The sequence below is a fragment of the Salvelinus namaycush genome, chromosome 37 (assembly GCF_016432855.1).
Source record: "Salvelinus namaycush isolate Seneca chromosome 37, SaNama_1.0, whole genome shotgun sequence".
Classification (NCBI taxonomy): domain Eukaryota; kingdom Metazoa; phylum Chordata; class Actinopteri; order Salmoniformes; family Salmonidae; genus Salvelinus; species Salvelinus namaycush.
The window spans coordinates 12,954,695-12,976,231 of record NC_052343.1 but is presented as its reverse complement, the minus strand read 5'-3'; the positions used below and the strand labels follow the sequence as shown (position 1 = coordinate 12,976,231).

General features: G+C 41.2%; 1 protein-coding gene across 1 annotated transcript; it reads left to right on the top strand.

The window, feature by feature from the left end:
- The first annotated feature begins 16,051 nt into the window (after nucleotides 1-16,051).
- On the top strand, nucleotides 16,052-19,170 carry LOC120031357 (toll-like receptor 2 type-2). The gene is made up of 3 exons (XM_038977074.1): nucleotides 16,052-17,046; nucleotides 17,270-18,452; nucleotides 18,652-19,170. The coding sequence occupies exons 1-3, from the start codon at nucleotides 16,052-16,054 to the stop codon at nucleotides 19,168-19,170; spliced, it is 2,697 nt and encodes an 898-aa protein (XP_038833002.1).
- Nucleotides 19,171-21,537: the final 2,367 nt, after the last annotated feature.

Here is a 21,537-nt window from a genome sequence, read left to right as displayed (position 1 = left end):
ATTGCTACACTAAGGGATGGTACATTTCATGCTAACATATCAGTCATTGTCAGTTTATAAATTAGAATGTTAGCCAGCTAAATGTCCCTTACCTTGAACAAAGAGCTCTTGGGGCATCTAAGCCTTCATGGGGCATTTGAGCCTTGAACGATGCCTGACAGGCTGACCTGTCTCTGAGGCTGTATGCCACCCCCAAGACCACAGGCAATCGCATGCAAGCAACAATGCAGCTAACTTGGCTAGTCTTGTGAGTGCGCAAGCTAGCTAGCTAGTTAGCTAGGTAGTCTTACTAGCTAGCTAGCTAGCTTGTTATATATGCTGGATGTTAGCTTGCATAACTGATATGTGTATAATTGTAAGGGGCACTTCATGTTTTATGGATAATTGTACAATTTACAGAGTGGGTGAGCACAATTCCTGACAGGCTAATAAGAGGACATTTTATCCTCAGACCTTGATCAGATTCAATAGCAGTCTCAGAGGCTGATAAGTCAGGATGCTGACTAGTAGGCTGTCGTCAAGGAGCCTTACATATGAAACAGCCTATAAGGCAGCACCCTGATTTATGAGTCTCTACGGCTTCTATTGAATCTGATCAGCTTGCCAGAAATAGAGCTCACTCACTTTGGATTATATGCATCAGCCTATACAGCGCTGACAGCTAATCTGCCTGCAAGAAGATTTACCTATGAAATAACCTACAGGGCAGCATCCTGATTTATCAGCCTCTGAGGCTGAAATTTAATTTGACCAGCCTGTCAGAAATGCAGCTCACCCACTGCAAATGTAAATATTATTCACAAAAAATGAAGTGTCAATTATAATTTATACACATATCAGTTATGCAAGCTAACCGCCAGCATAGATAACAAGCTAGCTTGCTAGCTAGAAAGCTCACAAGGCGAGCCAAGTTTGCTGTGTTGTTCCTTGCATGTGATTTAATATGGTCTTGGGGGCGGTGGACACCCTGGGAGACTGTGTCGCCTGTCAGGCATCGTTCCGCGCTTAAATGCCCCACTTTGCGATCAACACAGCCACAGGGCTCCTTGATGAAGTGGTTATCGTGCATCTGAAGAAATGAATGGGTGATAAGTTGTACTTTTGATTATCTTGGGATCTCGACAAAACAACTTTTGTTATGAGATAAATATGTCTTGATCTCGACATAACGAGATAACCATTTTTTTTATTGTTATGTCCTCTCTGGACTTCCGTAATACTGTGGTTATACAATGATGTTACTCATTGACTGCTTTAACTAACCTATTCTCAATGGGAAAATCCAGTGCACAATACTCAAAGGGGTTATTTTCATACTTGTATCTGTATGCTGTAACAAAAGGCTTGCCATAATTTGATAGGATCATTTTGTGAAGTAGAACACTTTGAGCAGCCACCATACTCTGGGGAGAAAGACAGAAATTGATTGACATTTTTGGAAGATATGGAACAAAATTCCTCTTTAAGAAATAGATGTTTTTTATTTTAGCACCTGACCTCACATAAAAATAGTATATGCTTTATTGGAGGCAGAGAATGTTTGCTGGGAGGGAGTGGTTTACTCAAAGCAAATATTGAATGTAACATATTAATATGAACGTAGTTGCAACAAAATGCAAGTCTATTGTTCCCATTTATTGATTGTAGTATCTCAGTACTGAAGCACCATCTTACAACCACTGCTGTGTTTTGAACTGTGCCACTGAGCTTTGTGGCAAATTTTGAAATGGCAAAAAAACACTGTCGCCTGAAAATATTGGTAGGTAACAGTCTACATAATGCTGTTCTTAGAACAGTTTTAGCCATAGTTCTGCAGGTTCCATCTTTCTCTCTGGGGGTGGCTGTACGTTTGTTGTCTCGAGGTCTCGGAAGGATCTGCTTGCTGCATTGCACTGATGCGGGCTATTGACCGTGCCAAACATAAGCTGTGTTGAGCCGCCTCATCCGCCGCCTGCCGCTTCTCACTCACTTAGCACTTTGAGTAATTGGTTTCCCAAATCTCTTTCTCAAACTCACACACATTCTTATATATGTCACAAATACACACAGGCATGTAGGTGCGCGCACACACACACACCTCTTGTTTACCAATCACCCACTTCAATCTCATTCCCTTTACTCCAGTATTTACTGTTGCTTATCTGTTTCATTGTATTTTGAGCATGAAGCTGGTGTGTCTCTGAAAACAGTGAACAGAAGCCTCTCATACACTAGCCAACACCAATTAGGCAACTGAACCTGTATCGCTCACTGCAGAGACATACAAGCTCTTTTACCAAGACAGATGGTCTAGTGTCAGTGGGTATTGTTAAAAACGGTCAATGAATCGTGGCTGTGCAGAGTTGATTGTATTTGGCCTTTCATGGATTTCCAAGGGGCAGCAGTGATATGGGAGTTTGTTTTCTCTGGAGCACTTTATTTAATGACCACCTTCATAGCCAGGAGTCCCTGCTTTGACGTGGACATAAACAGTGGATATATCGCATGCGAGTGATTATCATTATCCTAGAAAGATTTAAACCGGTTTGTTGTGTTCAATTACCCGTTAGATAAATAATGCCAGCAGAGAAATAGAGTGAAGTGAATCGTATTGTCTTTAAATCCTTTCTCTGGTGCTTTGGACAGTGTTGATTGCATTCTGTGTCTTAGTAAATTGTTATTGGGAATCAGCTTACCAAACTCGATTGAAGAGGAGATTGTATTGGTATCATGCTCGTTAATGCCTCACCATAACCATGATTTTTTTTAAAGGACAGATGTCTGTCTATATGAAGTGTTAATACATGTCCATGTAACAAATATGTAACTCCATATGTTTCCCTTTACTGAACATGTACAGTGAAAATCAATAAAGTAATCAACTACAGTATTTTATTTTTTATTAACTTTTATTTTTTCAGGGTAGCCCAATTATTATATATTTTTTTCACACACTGGAAGAAAATGGTATATCATTGGTCTTTCTTTCATTTGCTTGTGTGTCTGTGAAGAGAGAGCGAGAAGAGGGGCAGAGGGAGGGATGTGGACAAGCATATCAGAGGAGAGGGAGAGAGAGCGATACATATTTAACTGTATAATACATGGGGCAATGAGCATGGCACCGTTTGCGGCACATTGGAAAGTTGGATTACTTTAAATTGTAGCAGATTGTGTTGAATTCATGCTGGAGAACCACAAAATGGTTGATTCTACATTGAGTAAATTCTGTTGAAAATGTTGCACCATCTACTGGTGTAGAATTGTATGACAGTTCAGTGTCAATGCAGCACATAAGAGTAAAATAAAATAAAAACATCACTTAAACCATGGAACAGACAGGTGAACCCTATTTATGCTGGTGATGAACCCTATTTATACTGGTGAATGCCTATTCAAGGACATACTCCCTTGTCAGGGAAGTGATATTGCTTAACACAAAAGAGACTATTTATTTTTGCCAACTCACTGTCAGCTCATTTTCTACCTATCACTTCCTGATTTTCCCCCAAAGGAAACTTGGCATGACATGGTGATGAATCACTTATGATTAATAACAAGATCTTAAAAGACAGCTTGTTTTTGTTATGGGTTGTCATTCACTTTTGAACACCCACCAACAAAATGAGGCAACCATAATGAAGAACATATTTATTTCCCCCTCTCTCTTTTCTATTAAAGTTTCTACCCATTTCCCATGAAGTTAGTTTCCTATTTGTAATGAAGAGAAACAACTAATCTTATTCAATAACAGACAGGCTTACTTATCGACTGCCAGAGATAGCCACACAAAGCAAAATCAAAACCCCTGCTACATACAGTATATTCATCCATTTTATTAGGTTCTAGCTTTCCTCTGTGCAAATACAACCACAATACAATTATATCTAATGACACGACTCACTAAATCAATTTAATTGCCAGAGAGGTTTTAACTATAAATGTTGAAGGTTCTGACCTAGCATTTTCTCTTTATGTGTTAGAATACCCAGGGTGGAATAACAACAGAGACAAAGCTATTTCAATGTACTATTGTACAAGATAGCCCCATATCTTATTTTCCCCACAGTCACCTCAAAAGACATTGTGTGACATTAAAGGATGCAAACCCTGGCAGTGGTGCTTGACTTGGACTGAAATAGGTGCCGGTACTCATTTTGGGTGCAGGTATCTTTTATATTTAGGTGCAGGAGCGCTACAATACTTGGAGCTAATATTCTATAAGAGGTGCAGGAGCTCAAGCAGTAGAACATTTGAGGTACCGGTACTCAGCTCCTGCCCAAGTCAAGCACTGCCCTGCAGAAAAGGGAATGGCTTCGTTCACCACATTCCACATTCCTGAGCGCGTAACAGAGCAACGAAGAAAATAAGACTTAAAGGGCTGGTCTTCTTCCTTCATTTCTCATAAGCGTGATCAGTCACTGACAACATATGCTAAAGTGTTGAAGGGCTGAATTGGTTCACTAATCTTTCATCTTTAGGTGAGTGCTGAGAGTTTGTCTACTTTATATAAAATGTTGATCATTGTAACAGTATAAAGATATTCACAGTAGGGAGATGGTGATAGCACCAGTCATTTTCACTCATTTAGATATTTGAGTGTAAAATTACCTCAAAAATGTTAGCAGTAACTATTATTAGGCTACAGGATGAGTTTACAAATACCAAACAGTCGGGCATCAAGGAAAAACTAAAAAAATCTAGATATGCAAATTTGACTTTTTAAGTGACTGAGAAATCAAATGAGTAAAAATAAGTAAGCAGGCCTAGACAGGCTGTATCAGATAAATATAGAACCACACTGTGATTATAGGAGGAGTCACCATCATCAGCTTTACTCTGTTAAACATTTCCCTCAAGTCCAGGAACACAGTGATCTGCCAGGTGGATGATAGTGCGTTTGACTCCATTAATATTGTGCTAACTGAAGGACTCATGTGAGGGCCATGGTTTTGTGCAGTCTGTGCAATTGAGCCATTGCATCACATATGGCTTTAATGTTAATGTGTTAGGGTACAACTTGATATTGAAGACCTTTAACCAGGTCTCTTGAAAAACAGATTCTGTCAGTGAGACTAAGCTGTATAAAAAAAGTTAAATATATCTATGTAAAAATAAAACTGTAGCTCAAGTCAAACTCACAACATTACAGTATGCATGTGTAACAGTATAACTTTAGACCGTCCCCTCGCCCCGACACGGGCGCGAACCAGGGACCCTCTGCACACATCAACAACTGACACCCACGAAGCATCGTTACCCATCGCTCCACAAAGGTCACGGCCCTTGCAGAGCAAGGGGCAACACTACTTCTAGGTTTCAGAGCAAGTGACGTAACTGATTGAAACGCTAGTGGCGCGTACCCGCTAACTAGCTAGCCATTTCACATCCGTTACACTCACCCCCCTTTCAACCTCCTCCTTTTCCACAGCAACCAGTGATCCGGGTCAACAGCATCAATGTAACAGTTTAACTTTATGCCATCCCCTCGCCCCGACACGGGCGCGAACCAGGGACCCTCTGCACACATCAACAACTGACACCCACGAAGCATCGTTACCCATCGCTCCACAAAGGCCACGGCCCTTGCAGAGCAATGGGCAACACTACTTCTAGGTTTCAGAGCAAGTGACGTAACTGATTGAAACGCTAGTAGCGCGTACCCGCTAACTAGCTAGCCATTTCACATCCGTTACACATGCCAAGCAAACACACAATGTTTGCTTGGCTACCGTGGTGGTGTGTCCATTAAAACACTGAGATGGTGGAATACTGTTCAAAGGGCTGTTGCCCGGTTTATTATTTCAGTGGAATTGAAGATAATGACAACAAGGTTGAGGATGTAGGGGTTTGGAAGGGAGATACAAAAGGGAAATATTAGTAACTACCGACTAGGTTGGGGTAAGTCATTACCTGGGAGCAGTTTTAAAGCTAATTTCCTGCAATTCTACACATGTTATTGCTCATCTCGTGCCATTTGTCACATTTTGCCATGAGGCTGAGAGAAAACGTTGCAGTTTTAAACTGTCCAGTGAAAATCACTTTTAAAAGTGAATATTGTTAACTCATACTCAAATTTTGTTGCCTCATCCATAGTATACATAGTATTTGTGGCCGAAGTATAAATAAAAATCAACTCAAACTTATATCTCAAACAAAAATAATGCTTACTATGATATCACCCTCCTGAGGAGGATGAGCTGGCTAATCACCGTTCTACTCGTATTCATATTTTTAATGACCGGCATACGCCCACACCATTCCTACAGAGAAAATGTGCTTTAACATACTTAATTACCATTTTTTAGAAGGAAAACCATTTCACTCATTGTAATTAATGAGTCATATTTCGTAGAAATCTGGAAACACTGGACAGTTATTTTAAAAGGTCACCTTTGGACAAAAACAGCAGCTTTGAACTGATCAATGCACCATCATACCCAGTCATTTAACCCTTAAATGGCTACATTAGTGCCATTTCTTACAGATGTAAAAACTGATCAGAGTTGTGGTTGTAAAAGAACTGCATCTTGCTGTAACTGTTGGTTTGAGTTAGGGCTATCATGGTGGTGTGTCCATTAAAACACTGAGATGGTGGTTTGAGTTAGGGCTATCATGGTGGTGTGTCCATTAAAACACTGAGATGGTGGTTTGAGTTAGGGCTGTCATGGTGGTGTGTCCATTAAAACACTGAGATGGTGGTTTGAGTTAGGGCTGTCATGGTGGTGTGTCCATTAAAACACTGAGATGGTGGTTTGAGTTAGGGCTGTCATGGTGGTGTGTCCATTAAAACACTGAGATGGTGGTTTGAGTTAGGGCTGTCATGGTGGTGTCTCCATTAAAACACTGAGATGGTGGTTTGAGTTAGGGCTGTCATGGTGGTGTCTCCATTAAAACACTGAGATGGTGGTTTGAGTTAGGGCTATCATGGTGGTGTGTCCATTAAAACACTGAGATGGTGGTTTGAGTTAGGGCTGTCATGGTGGTGTGTCCATTAAAACACTGAGATGGTGGTTTGAGTTAGGGCTGTCATGGTGGTGTGTCCATTAAAACACTGAGATGGTGGTTTGAGTTAGGGCTATCATGGTGGTGTGTCCATTAAAACACTGAGATGGTGGTTTGAGTTAGGGCTGTCATGGTGGTGTGTCCATTAAAACACTGAGATGGTGGTTTGAGTTAGGGCTGTCATGGTGGTGTGTCCATTAAAACACTGAGATGGTGGTTTGAGTTAGGGCTGTCATGGTGGTGTGTCCATTAAAACACTGAGATGGTGGTTTGAGTTAGGGCTGTCATGGTGGTGTGTCCATTAAAACACTGAGATGGTGGTTTGAGTTAGGGCTGTCATGGTGGTGTGTCCATTAAAACACTGAGATGGTGGTTTGAGTTAGGGCTGTCATGGTGGTGTGTCCATTAAAACACTGAGATGGTGGTTTGAGTTAGGGCTGTCATGGTGGTGTCTCCATTAAAACACTGAGATGGTGGTTTGAGTTAGGGCTGTCATGGTGGTGTGTCCATTAAAACACTGAGATGGTGGTTTGAGTTAGGGCTGTCATGGTGGTGTGTCCATTAAAACACTTAGATGGTGGTTTGAGTTAGGGCTGTCATGGTGGTGTCTCCATTAAAACACTGAGATGGTGGTTTGAGTTAGGGCTGTCATGGTGGTGTGTCCATTAAAACACTTAGATGGTGGTTTGAGTTAGGGCTGTCATGGTGGTGTGTCCATTAAAACACTGAGATGGTGGTTTGAGTTAGGGCTGTCATAGTGGTGTGTCCATTAAAACACTGAGATGGTGGTTTGAGTTAGGGCTGTCATGGTGGTGTGTCCATTAAAACACTGAGATGGTGGTTTGAGTTATGGCTGTCATGGTGGTGTGTCCATTAAAACACTGAGATGGTGCTTTGAGTTAGGGCTGTCATGGTGGTGTCTCCATTAAAACACTGAGATGGTGGTTTGAGTTAGGGCTGTCATGGTGGTGTGTCCATTAAAACACTGAGATGGTGCTTTGAGTTAGGGCTGTCATGGTGGTGTCTCCATTAAAACACTGAGATGGTGGTTTGAGTTAGGGCTATCATGGTGGTGTGTCCATTAAAACACTGAGATGGTGGTTTGAGTTAGGGCTGTCATGGTGGTGTGTCCATTAAAACACTGAGATGGTGGTTTGAGTTAGGGCTGTCATGGTGGTGTGTCCATTAAAACACTGAGATGGTGGTTTGAGTTAGGGCTGTCATGGTGGTGTGTCCATTAAAACACTGAGATGGTGGTTTGAGTTAGGGCTGTCATGGTGGTGTGTCCATTAAAACACTGAGATGGTGGTTTGAGTTAGGGCTGTCATGGTGGTGTGTCCATTAAAACACTGAGATGGTGGTTTGAGTTAGGGCTGTCATGGTGGTGTGTCCATTAAAACACTGAGATGGTGGTTTGAGTTAGGGCTGTCATGGTGGTGTGTCCATTAAAACACTGAGATGGTGGTTTGAGTTAGGGCTGTCATGGTGGTGTCTCCATTAAAACACTGAGATGGTGGTTTGAGTTAGGGCTGTCATGGTGGTGTGTCCATTAAAACACTGAGATGGTGGTTTGAGTTAGGGCTGTCATGGTGGTGTGTCCATTAAAACACTTAGATGGTGGTTTGAGTTAGGGCTGTCATGGAGGTGTGTCCATTAAAACACTGAGATGGTGGTTTGAGTTAGGGCTGTCATGGTGGTGTCTCCATTAAAACACTGAGATGGTGGTTTGAGTTAGGGCTATCATGGTGGTGTGTCCATTAAAACACTGAGATGGTGGTTTGAGTTAGGGCTGTCATGGTGGTGTCTCCATTAAAACACTGAGATGGTGGTTTGAGTTAGGGCTATCATGGTGGTGTGTCCATTAAAACACTGAGATGGTGGTTTGAGTTAGGGCTGTCATGGTGGTGTGTCCATTAAAACACTGAGATGGTGGTTTGAGTTAGGGCTGTCATAGTGGTGTGTCCATTAAAACACTGAGATGGTGGTTTGAGTTAGGGCTGTCATGGTGGTGTGTCCATTAAAACACTGAGATGGTGGTTTGAGTTATGGCTGTCATGGTGGTGTGTCCATTAAACCACTGAGATGGTGGTTTGAGTTAGGGCTGTCATGGTGGTGTGTCCATTAAAACACTGAGATGGTGCTTTGAGTTAGGGCTGTCATGGTGGTGTCTCCATTAAAACACTGAGATGGTGGTTTGAGTTAGGGCTACCGTGGTGGTGTCCGTTAAAACACTGAGATGGTGGAATACTGTTCAAAGGGCTGTTGCCCGGTTTATTATTTCAGTGGAATTGAAGATAATGACAACAAGGTTGAGGATGTAGGGGTTTGGAAGGGAGATACAAAAGGGAAATATTAGTAACTAAACATAAAAAGGTGTAGACATGACAAAATAGGCACTTAATTTGTCATATCACACACAACGAAAAGGATGGGTGCCACCCCATGGCATCACCAAGCATAAACTATGCTAGTGCTCAGGGAGAAGCATGCTGCTTATATGGGGAAACAGAAGAGCGAAAAAGGGAGGAGAGGTGATTACAGAAGTGGGAACTGGTGTGTGTATTTGACCTGTTGGGGAAGCCAAAGTGGTGATAGGATAAGGTGGTTAGTGATAGGATTAGGGGGAATGTCAGTCAGGTTAGGGACAATTCGACAACATTGATCTTTACAGCAGGGCTGTCAAACTCATTCCATGGAGGGCCTAGTGTCTGCTGGTTTTTGGTTTTTCCAAAGACCTAGGCAATCAGGTGAGGGGAGTTCCTTAATAATGTGTGACCTTAATTCATCAATCAAGTACAAAGGAGGAGAAAAATCCAGCAGACACTCGGCCCTCTGTGGAATGAATTTGACACGTGCTCTACAGATTCCGTCCAAAAACCAATCCTGTAAAATGACGTCAACACATACTGGAGGAGTTAATGGCTAGCTACAAGTGGCTAGTTTAGCTAACGAACTAGCTACATTGGTCGCTGCGCGCAAGACCAGAATGACACATTGATGAACCACCGAAGGCACACCCCATTTCTGTTAGAACATTTTGGAGGTGGAGGAGTTTGACCGTTTTTCATGTCCAAAGTCAACCGTTAAAGCTAATTTCCTGCAATTCTACACATGTTGCCATTCATTATGACATGTTCGTATGCATGAACTTCAGGCTAAGAGCAACATCACATGAGCAAGGTTATATACCAGCAAAAATATTGTAATCAGATTACAGATAGTTTTGAAAAACGAGATGATTACTTCGAGGATTACTTAAAAAAAATCTTTGACACTTCTATGTTTTCTAAATGACATTCAAATCAGCATTGAAAAATGGCGCAAATGTAAGTTTGTTCCACCTGAGCGAGTCTGACCATAAGTCAGAGACCACTATGATGACACACCAAATGTATTAGATGGATTGCGGGAAAAGAGCAGGAATAAACATTTGTAGGCTACATTCCAAACGATGTCTTCCAATGGTGCGACTGCTGTCAGCATTCAAAGATTATCCATTTTGAATAAACGCTTGGAGGTAAGGATGACAGCAGTGGTGTGTAGTCTACGGCGACACGGATATCACTTATTATTGATATCTACATAGCGCGTTGATGTGAATCACACTGCTGCTCTCTCATTTAGCGGCTGTTTACAAATCTAAATGTGTATTTGAACCCAATAATGGTTGAATTCAATACGTTTAAGCTGCCTATCAATCATTGTTTTTGAAACCAGTGGACAGCCAGTGAAAAATGCGCTCTTGCAACAGCTTCATAATGCAGGTCCAAATCTATGGAATAAAAGTGGGGCTTTTATTGCTCAATTTAATTCATGCTGATAAAAAACAAAAACAAAAATCCATAGGCCTAATGGACACATGCTCAAATTGTCACACTTTTTATAGACTTAAAGGGGCAATCTGTAGTTGCTACATCAATTTTTGTACTTATACATTATAATATATATATATCCATTGATTCTTGAAGAATATAATTTACAAATGCCTCATGATCTTAGTTCAACTGTCACACTCCATGAGAACCCAAAATATATGCTTGTTTTACTCCAATGTTTGTAAACATTGTAAATGTAAACACACACTGTATAGCCTCATATCATGATTAAAACAATACTTTTTATATCATGGATGGTCAGTCCTTGCATCCATAGCTCTGTCTATTAATCTGAGAGTGGTTACATTTCTCCAGGCCCATCCCTCAGCTTTTTACCAAAACAGGCAGGGTGAACCATTTAGTTATGGTTTCTTCTGTGGATTTGCCCTTTAAACAGCTGTATATTATCAAGATATCAAAGTGTCACCAACAAAAAGGTAAACAATAGGTCTATAGCAAATGCAGCATCTGGCATTAATTTTTCACATGTAAATAGCACTTTTCAGTAGTCCTCAAAGCATGCCATTCCATGAGCACAGCATTTATTTTTTAACTCGAATCAATGAGCCCAATCAGTCCTACATGACAACAAAATCATAAACAACAGAGTAGTGCTGGCTAATAAGTCCTTAGTTTTGGTGTCATGTTGAGGTAAAACTATTTGGCTAATCTATACTTCCATATTTCCAAGTCCTATTCTTGAAGATCAAAGCGAATAACATTAATTGGAATGACTGGAATTCTGATAGATTTAGTTTTTTAATGTAAAGCTATAATTTAATGGTATTATATGTAGTAGAAAGCGATGGGTTAGAAGAAACCTACATAACCAAACCATAAAGTAAAATGTAACATCCATATATGGCCAGCTATGTAAACTTTAACATTGATTTATCCTGCAATATATGTGGTTCAATTGGGAACATACATTTTTGCCTTCTTCTAATGCCTCTTAAGGGGAAAGTAATCAAAAAGTAACCTAATGTAATCAGATTACATTACCGAGTTTGGGTAATCCAAAAGTTACGTTACTGATTACAATTTTGGACAGGTAACTAGTAACTGTAACGGATTACATTTAGAAAGTCACATACCCAACCCTGGTTATATATTAGAAGTGGAAACTTTAAAATCTTGTTCACATGCAGTCTTTTGAACATTGAGACTCATTGTGCCCATACAGTAATAGTATTACGAGAAATGCCTTACATTGTGATTCTGTGCCAAGGCATGGCCACTCCTGAACATTGTTACTGAAAAGTGAAGCAATAGCATTCCTACAGAGATGGACTGATGCTTATCAGTGTAATTCTATACAAAGACGTTTTGACGATACGCAGGGTTCAGTAGGCCTATGTCACTAGGAGGATTTTATTATGCCAAGACAGGAGGGTAAACTTCAAGGAATCAATGACAAAATGGAACCAGTCAGACATGAATTCACTGCATTGTCTCCACTGTCATTCTATTGACGGTATGTCCCACTGTCATTCATTCCATTTACTGTAGATCCCTGAGATGATATACAGTAGATATGATATAGAAAGCTATTTTTAGCAGATACCGGTAACATGTGTTATTTTTCTTCAGGTGTTGAACTTGGGAGTTTCTTTGAAGACAATATAGCTAATTGGCAATAAAGCAAGTATGAGGAAATGTTTACTGAGAAAATATTATCAGTTATTATCAGTATATGATGTCTATCAGAAGTTGTTTTGTCTCAGTTTTATTTGGATGTGTCTCAAAGTGGGTGAGTACTAGGTTTATAATAGGTTTATAGGTTGTATGGGTCAATAGAAGTTGTTTGAACATGCTTTCTGGGCACTAAACTTAGCCTTACATTTCTCCTGGCTTGTCTAAATAAACTGCTTAGCTGGCTATGCGGATGTTAATTTCCCTGAAGCTACAGTATATACTACTTTAAGTAGACTGCTTTGACCCTGGTGGGTCCCATCGTTTTCAAACATAAATGTATAGCTGTAACAGGTATTGAATTTCAGTGCCTAAATCTATGAGCCAATAGTCAGCAGTACTTCAGCTTTACAATGTTGTTGATACTGTACATGTACGATGTGTCACAATTTCATTACGTTCTTCTTGTCATCGGTGGTGATATGGATATTTACAAATAATTAATTAGATCCTACCACTTAAATGTCTTCACACGTCTACAGAAATTCAAGTAAAAGTCCATCCTCAGGTCACAGCATAGCCCACAAGATTCCATGCATATGTCACTCTTTTGTAGATAATAATTAGCCTATCAAAAGTGAAGTTTTGTATTTGTAGTGTAATCACACATATTTGGGTGACCAATCTTGATTGGCAAGTCGTCTGATTCCAGTATTAGACATTCAGAAGCACACAACCAGTGAGTTAATGGCTAACCAGGCTAACTAACAGAGTTCATGTAGCCTATTAATACTCTATACATGTAGGTTAGAGGCACACAACTCAGGGTTGACTGCTCTGACCTGGTGGTAAGTAGTAACACTAAGTAAATATAGACCGGCTTTAGAAGGAAGCTCCTACTTTCCTGTAAAAAATCCTCCCCTTCTCATCAGCCACTCATTGTGTCATATTTATGAGTTACCATCTGGTCTGACATTGGTCCGTGGGACATTAATCAACCACTCAGTTATAGTTGGCTGATATTGATTTAATCACTCTTCAAGGTCTAGTGTTAATCTAAGCAGTTTTTAATGGAGGAAGACCATATTGTCCTGGGTTCCTGGTACAATAACAATAAGACTGATAAATACTAATATTGAACCATTTCATGATTGGCCTATGCTTTATGGTGGTCATTATGCTGGGTTATTGTTTTGTGATGGGGTTATATGCATGTGAGGCATTTTACTGATTCAATATTATTGAAACGTTTGTTATCTTTTCTTCATTTGTAGGAATATGTCACGTTCTGACCCTAGTTATTGTGTTAATCCTTTGTTTTGTTGGTCAGGACGTGAGCTGGGTGGGCATTCTATGTGTTGTGTTTCTATGTTGGGTTTAATGTGCCTGATATGGTTCTCAATTAGAGGCAGGTGTTTGACGTTCCTCTGATTGAGAACCATATTTAAGGTAGGCTGTTCTCACTGTTTGTTTGTGGGTGATTGTCGCTGTGTCTGTGTTATTTGCACCACACGGTACTGTCTCGTTCGTGCGTTCTTCATTTTATGTAGTTTGCATGTTCAGGTCAGTCTACGTCGTCTGTTTGTTATTTTGTATTTATCAAGTATAGTTCGGTTCAGTGTTCGTCTTGTCTAATAAATTCATGATGTCTACATACCTCGCTGCACATTGGTCTTCCGATCCCTCTCTCCTCTCCTCGTCTGAGGAGGAGGAATATGACGACTACCGTTACAGAATAGCTATCAGTGTTGGCTAGATAACTGATAAGCTTCTCTAAACTACGGGTACAGTAGGTATCATTGTGCAATAAAGCTATGCAGGTTTTTTTTTTTTTTACATGCAGATGCTACGTAGCATAGCAACAAGGAAGTGCATATTTCCTCTATGTTAAATTACAAAACAACCCCACACAGTAAGGAAATATTTATGGAACCCTGCCAGATATGAATGTCAGTGGAGGCGGTGCACGTCAGATAAGGAGATCAAGATGAAGACAGCAGTCTAACAGACTGTCCAATTAATTATAAACATCATAAATTGACCCTTCCAGCAGAAAGAAGGAATTCATTATCTAAATATTAACCTCTATATCAAGAGCAGAACTCTGACCTGAATTTTGAAAGGGTCAGTCTTATTTGCTGGTCTCCAGGAAGAATCCATTGCCTATATATATGCTACCCAATGTATACAGTACAGTAAACAACGTGGAGGCTCATTGAATACCTCAGACATTTTGGTATCAGAAAATACAATATGCCACAGATAAAAAAATATATAATCCAGAATCTTTATTGAGAAAAGCAAGGGCTTCTGAAAATAAAATGTTTTCGTTAAATGTTTCATCCCTTGGTATTACTCAAAATATCATAAAACATTGCTAGAATACCAAACTTACCGTAGGCTATAGCAGGGGTTCCCAAACTTTTTCACTCGGGGCCCCCCTTTCAACATTGGGGAACATTCCACGCCACAAGCACTACACTAGCTGTTCACAGCCCTCTTGTTGGTGGAGAGAATTTTGCAAGTTTAAAGGAAAGGATTATGGGAACTTGGGGGATTGTACCTAACAGCCATGAGCAGAGTACTGTGTCTTATGAGGGTTAGTAGAAACATTCAGCCATGAGAATTAGTCAGCAAGAGGAATTTAATCTCAGTCAAGGAGGATGAATCAGTTCACACCCTTGTGTAAGTCATACCAACACATCAGCTGGTCTTGAACATATAACAGCATCACCTCCACTAACAGGTACAGTTACACACTTTTAAAATATGCATCTTTAAATTTACTAGTCACAGGAATACTTTAAAGGTTCTCCATTGAGCATGCATTTTAGCCCAGAAATAGGTTTAATCTGGGTCCTGGTAACAGCCCACTTAGAATGGCATATATCCTTTATTAGTTTTGCTATGGAAATTTGAGCATTTCACTTCCCAACACCACAATAGTAGTCTGAATTAAGTCAATAGATCAGGTGGTGTGCATGCCAAAACTGACCATACGGTCCGTGTTGAGAAATCTCACGTTCAGTTGCCATTTCCTAATGTTATTGCCCACAAAGCGAGAACTATACATTATAGGCAGGACATTATTAGTTGTTGGTATTCTTGATCTGGTTGCTTTTTGCCTATTTTATCAATACTTTGCTGACTTCTACACTAAAGCCTAACTTGAAAGATGCACACTGTTGAACCATTCTTCACTGCAAGCATGTTAATATTCAACCTGTAATAATCAAGACAGTGATGGTAAACATGGATGTAAACATGTATCCATAGATAAGAGTGTCATGGCGATATTTCACAAATCCCTTCTCTTGGCTTTGAAACAGAAATGTGTGGGTAATGTTGGGCACAGACACATAAATACTGGTAACATCAGAGTGAAATCTATTTCCTCCCTATTTCCTCTAGTTGCAATTGAGGATTGAAGGACGTAAAGAGGAGACTATAGTCAAACTTCAATGATAAAGACCTAGAGAATGTAATAGATGTTTGTTAACAATCTTGTCAATCTTGTAATTTGTTAAACTTGACAGATTTTTACATTCCTTTACAGATTGAAAATGTGCATGCACACAATGATTCTACTGGGTTTTGTGTGGTTTAGTCCGCCACTTCTTGTGGCCCTTGCCTCACCAACCCCTGCTACGAATGATGAGAGAGGCCCCTGTCAAATCTACAACTCTGGACGCTCCGCAAACTGCCTTGGTCAGCGACTGGATCATGTTCCATGGAAGCACCTCCCTTCCACGCTTGAAAGTATAGATCTCTCCTACAATGAAATTCATGCCATTCGTGTTAATTACTTTTCTCGCCTACCTCATCTTCGTGTCCTCGAGCTGCAGTTCAACAACATCTCTGTGATTGAGGACCGTGCCTTCCACAACAACCCCCTCCTGGAGCATCTTAACATCTTTAACAACTCCCTAGAGGAAATCCCTGCCAACGCCTTGCAGGACCTCTTTAATCTAAGGGAACTCCTTATGTCGAATAACCTTTACACCCAGGCCACATTGTCAGCTGACGTTTTCTCCAGATTGACCCACCTCAAGGCCCTGTCCATGGGCGGCCCCTTGGTCAAGGGTCTAAGGAAAGGGGACTTCCAGGCATTGAGGAACATTCAGTTACAGGACTTTGCCATTAAAACTTCATCAAATATCAGTTACTATGAACCGGGTAGTCTGAAGGTAATCCAGACAGGTAGAATGGGTTTTGACATGGCCATAGATCAGAAGCCGAATTTCCTACCTTTGATTCTACGAGACATGGCCAACAAGACTTTCAGTCTCATCCAATTCAGGAACCTCTTTGAGTTCATGTATTACATGGGAGATGAGGATATTTTCAGAGGCTTGCAAGACATCAAAGTAGATTCGCTCATCTTTCACCGTGGAAAATTCAATGAGAACCTTATGAGGATGGCTCTGTTTAATCTACAGGTCACCCCCCTTAAACGTCTGACACTTCAATACATTGACTTTGCTCGCTCGCCCAACTTTCTGGATAATGGCTTGGGATCCAGTATCAAAGACCTTGCACTGAGTAGACTAAATCTGTGGTAAGCATATCTTATTCTACTCTGTTAAATTACAAAAGCACTATGCAGATATTTCTACCCAGAAGATACAAAAACAAATACAGGTTCCTAGTCACAAGTGTATTTTCTTCATCAATTGAAATCTTTTGTCATATCTATGTATTGTGAAAGTACCAATTATGTTATCATCTTGACCACACATGTTTTTTTCATGCTTACATGTTTTGTCTCCATTACTCCTCAGGCACATCAGTAATCCAGACATTTTGCGATTCGACTGGCGCTTCACATGGTTCAACAAAGTCCGACTGCTGTCCATTCAGAATGTCAACTTCAACTCTGTGCCTTGTGATGCCTGGCTTAATATGGAAGACATGGAGGTTTTGGACATCTCAAACAACCGCCTGCAGGACAACATCCTCTTCAACCAGAGATGCGACTACAGGGGCACCATGCCGGCTCTTCGTTCCTTCAATGTCAGCACCAACCAACTGACCAGCCTTCAGGACTTAGCCTCCCTGACCAGGGAGTTCAAACAGTTGAAGGTCCTGGATGTCAGCCACAACATGCTGGGCTCTGCTGAGAAGAGTCGCAACTGTAACTGGATGCAGAACATCACCCAGGTGATCGCTCACCACAACAGATTCGAAAGTGGTGCCCTCCAGTGTCTGCCCACCACAGTACAATTCCTGGACCTCTCGTACTGTGACCTGGACCAGCTGGACATGGCCTACTTCCAACAAACCATCAGCCTCAAGGAGCTCCTGCTCAATGGGAACAAGATCAAGTTCATCCCCTCTGGGTGGAGAAGTTACTCCTTGCAGTCACTGGCTCTGGATGGGAACTCCTTTGGGCTCATCAGCATGGGCTCCTTCCAGGACATGCCCCAGCTGTCTCGACTGACGGCGGGGAACAACCCATTTCACTGCACCTGCGACCTCCATGCCTTCATCCAGGACACAATTTCCAAGGGGAAGGTCAACATCACTGACTGGCCAGAGAACTACAAGTGTTACCATCCAGAGGCCCTGCTCAATATCGCTGTGGCAAATTTCTTCCCGGGTCACGTGGCCTGCGATATCAGACTGGTCATCATCATCTGTGTGGCTACTACTGCAGCTGTGGTTTTAGTGTTGATGCTTATATGCTACATATTCAATGTTCCCTGGTACATCAAAGCCACATATCAGATCCTCAGAGCCAAATACAGGGCTCATCAGGAAGGAGCATCTGGAAAATCACAGATCTATGTTTACCATGCCTTTATCTCCTACAGCCACCCAGATGCAGACTGGGTCAGGGACCAGTTGTTGCCCTGCTTGGAGAACAGCAAGCCCCCCTACCGACTCTGTATCCATGAGAGAGACTTCATGCCAGGAAAGTGGATCATCGACAACATCATTGAAAATATTGAGAGCAGCGAAAAGGTAAGAGTGAGGACCCACCAAGACAAGTTAGAGGTGTTTTAACAAGTGAATAGTACTAGACTTTTGAATATAAAAGGTCAATTGAACAACCCAAAATGTAAGATGTATGTTTTGTTTAGGTTTGTATCCTGATTCCTGCACTGTGAATTTGCCTAAATGAATACACCCTATCCTCTGAATTTTTTGTTTCCTAATCCAGGTCATATTTGTGTTGTCACACCACTTTGTGAACAGCGATTGGTGCAACTACGAGCTCTACTTTGCCCAGCAAAGAGCCATCGGCAAGACCTTCAGCGATGTTATTCTGGTGGTGAAAGAGCCCATCGACCCTGAATCTCTGCCCAGCAAGTATTGTAAGCTCAAGAAGATGCTGAACACCAAAACGTACCTAGAGTGGCCCCAGCAAGCCAAGCAGCAGACCTTCTTCTGGGCTCAACTTAGGAGCTGCCTGGGCAAGCCCACAGTGACTAGAGAGCAGGCTCTTAGTGGTAGGAGCAGCAGTGTATCCTCAGTGGGCGCTGTGCCTGTGATAGAGCTCCCTCTAGAGGATGGGAATCCAGCGATAGCTATGCCAAATTTAGACAGAGAAGCAGAGCTCCACAAAGTAGTTCCTCAGGAGATCGAAAATATTTCAGTGAGAAGTGCAGAGTTTTATGGGCAAAGACCAATCCCTGTAGCCGTGGCATCAGACAAAATAAGCCAAGCATGTAGCTTGTAATGTGTATAGTGTCCCAAGACCAATCTCTCTCTGAAGTGCTGAGCTTGAGTGACTTCTTGGCCATGCTGTGGCAGATAATGTGTTTTCCAAGCTGCTGGTAGCATTAGCAAGTGTTTCATAATGATGACAGTGAATAACATCATCCGTCTGCCACCCACCCTTCTGACATATACAGTGCTTACTCCCCCTTGAACTCTTTACATTTTGTTGCGATACAAAGTGGGATTTAAATATATTTAATTGTAATTTTATTGTCATTGATCTACACAAAATACTCCATAATGTCAAAGTGAAAAAAAAAAAAAAAACATAAGTATAAGTATTAATTTAAAATCACAAGTATTCATCCCCTTTAGTTCAGAAGTAAAAATTGGCTTAACAAATCACATAATAAGTTATATGGAGTCACTCTGTATGAAATAATAGGGGTTGATGGGATTTCTGAATGACTACCCTTTCCTCTGTAAGGTCCCTCAGTCAAGTATTGAATTTCAAGCACAGATTCAACTACAAAGACCAATGAGCTTTTTGAAAGAAGGGCAGTGATTGGTAGATGGTAAAAATAACAAATCAGACATTGAATATATCTTTAAGCATGGCCAAGTTAATAAGTATGCTGTGGAGGATGTATCAAACAACCCAGACACATCAAAGAAACAGTCGTCCTTCTGAACTGAGCTGCAGGATAGGAAGGAAACTGCGGCCATTGCATTTTAAAACAACTACAGAGTTCAATGGCTGTGATGGGAGAAAACTGAGGATGGATCAACAACATTGTAGTGACTGCACAATAATGACCTAAATGACAGAGAAAAATAATAATACAAATATACAGACTAAAAAATATCCCAAAATATGCATATTTATGCAACAAGGCACTAAAGTAATACTGGGGGAAAAAACACGGCAAAGGAATACACTTTTTGGACTAAATGCAAAGCCTTATGTTTGGGGCAAGTCCAACACAACAAATCACTGAGTAACTGTCTCCTTATTTGCAAGCACGGTGGTGGCTGCATCATGGTATGCATGGGTATGCTTGACATCGGCAAAGACTGGTGAATTGTTCAGGATGAAAAGAAACGAGATTCAGCTAAGCACAGGCAAAATCGTAGTGGACAACCTGCTTTAGTTTGCTTTACACCAGACACTGGGAGAGGAATTCACCTTGAAACAGGACAATAACCTACAACACAAGGCCAAATCTACACTGGAGTTGTTTACCAAGAAGACAGTGAATGTTCCTGAGTGGCCAAGTTACAGTTGACTTAAATATGCTTGAAAATCTAGGGCAAGACTTGAAAATGACTTTCTAGCCATGATCCCCAGCACCTTGCCAGAGCTTCAAGAATTTTGAAAAGAATAATGGGCAAATATTGCACAATACAGGTATACGAAGCTCTTATGAGACTTACCCAAGAAGACTCACAGCTGTAATCGCTGCCAAAGGTGTTACTAACATGTATTGACTTGGGGGTGAATACTTATTTATTCAAGGTATATGAATGTTCTATTTTTCAATGATGTTAAAAAATATATACAATTTTACTTCCACTATGACAGAGTATTTTGTGTAGATTGTTGACAAAAAAAATACAATTAAATCCATTTTAATCCCACTTTGTATCACAATCAAATGTGAAGAAATCCAAGGGGGGTGTTGACTTTCTGTGGCACTGTACGCCTTGTTGCAGAGGAGGTGCTCTCTGCCCCATGTGCTGTCGAAGTGACCCAGGCCAAGGGCCCTGCTGACAGGTGTTGAAAGACCACAAACTCAACAGCTCAAATGGGATTTCCCGTGTCACACTTGAGATAACAAGCGAGGTGCCAGGGAGATGTGGTGACAGGTGTCATGCAGCGTGGTTACACTCCCAACACCACTCGGCCACTGATCACAATTACTGCAACACAAAATGTATGCCATATAGCAGACACTTTTATCCAAAGGGAATTACATTTTATGTGCACGTGCACATACACATTCCATGTAGAATCGTCTCTGCCATGTCAAAAGGCATGCAAGCCACAAATCTCATATGAAAAGGGAACCCGGGTGGCGCAGTGGTCTAGGGCACTGCATCGCAGTGCTAGCTGCGCCACCAGAGTCTCTGGGTTCGCGCCCAGGCTCTGTCGCAGCCGGCCGCAACCGGGAGGTCCGTGGGGCGACGCACAATTGGCATAGCATCGTCCGGGTTAGGGAGGGTTTGGCCGGTAGGGATATCCTTGTCTCAGTATATAACATGTATGCACTCTACTGTAAGTCGCTCTGGATAAGAGCGTCTGCTAAATGACTAAAATGTAAAAAAATGTAACCAGTGGGGACTGCACGTTAAATGACAGTTGTTTAGAATTAATGTAGCTGATGTA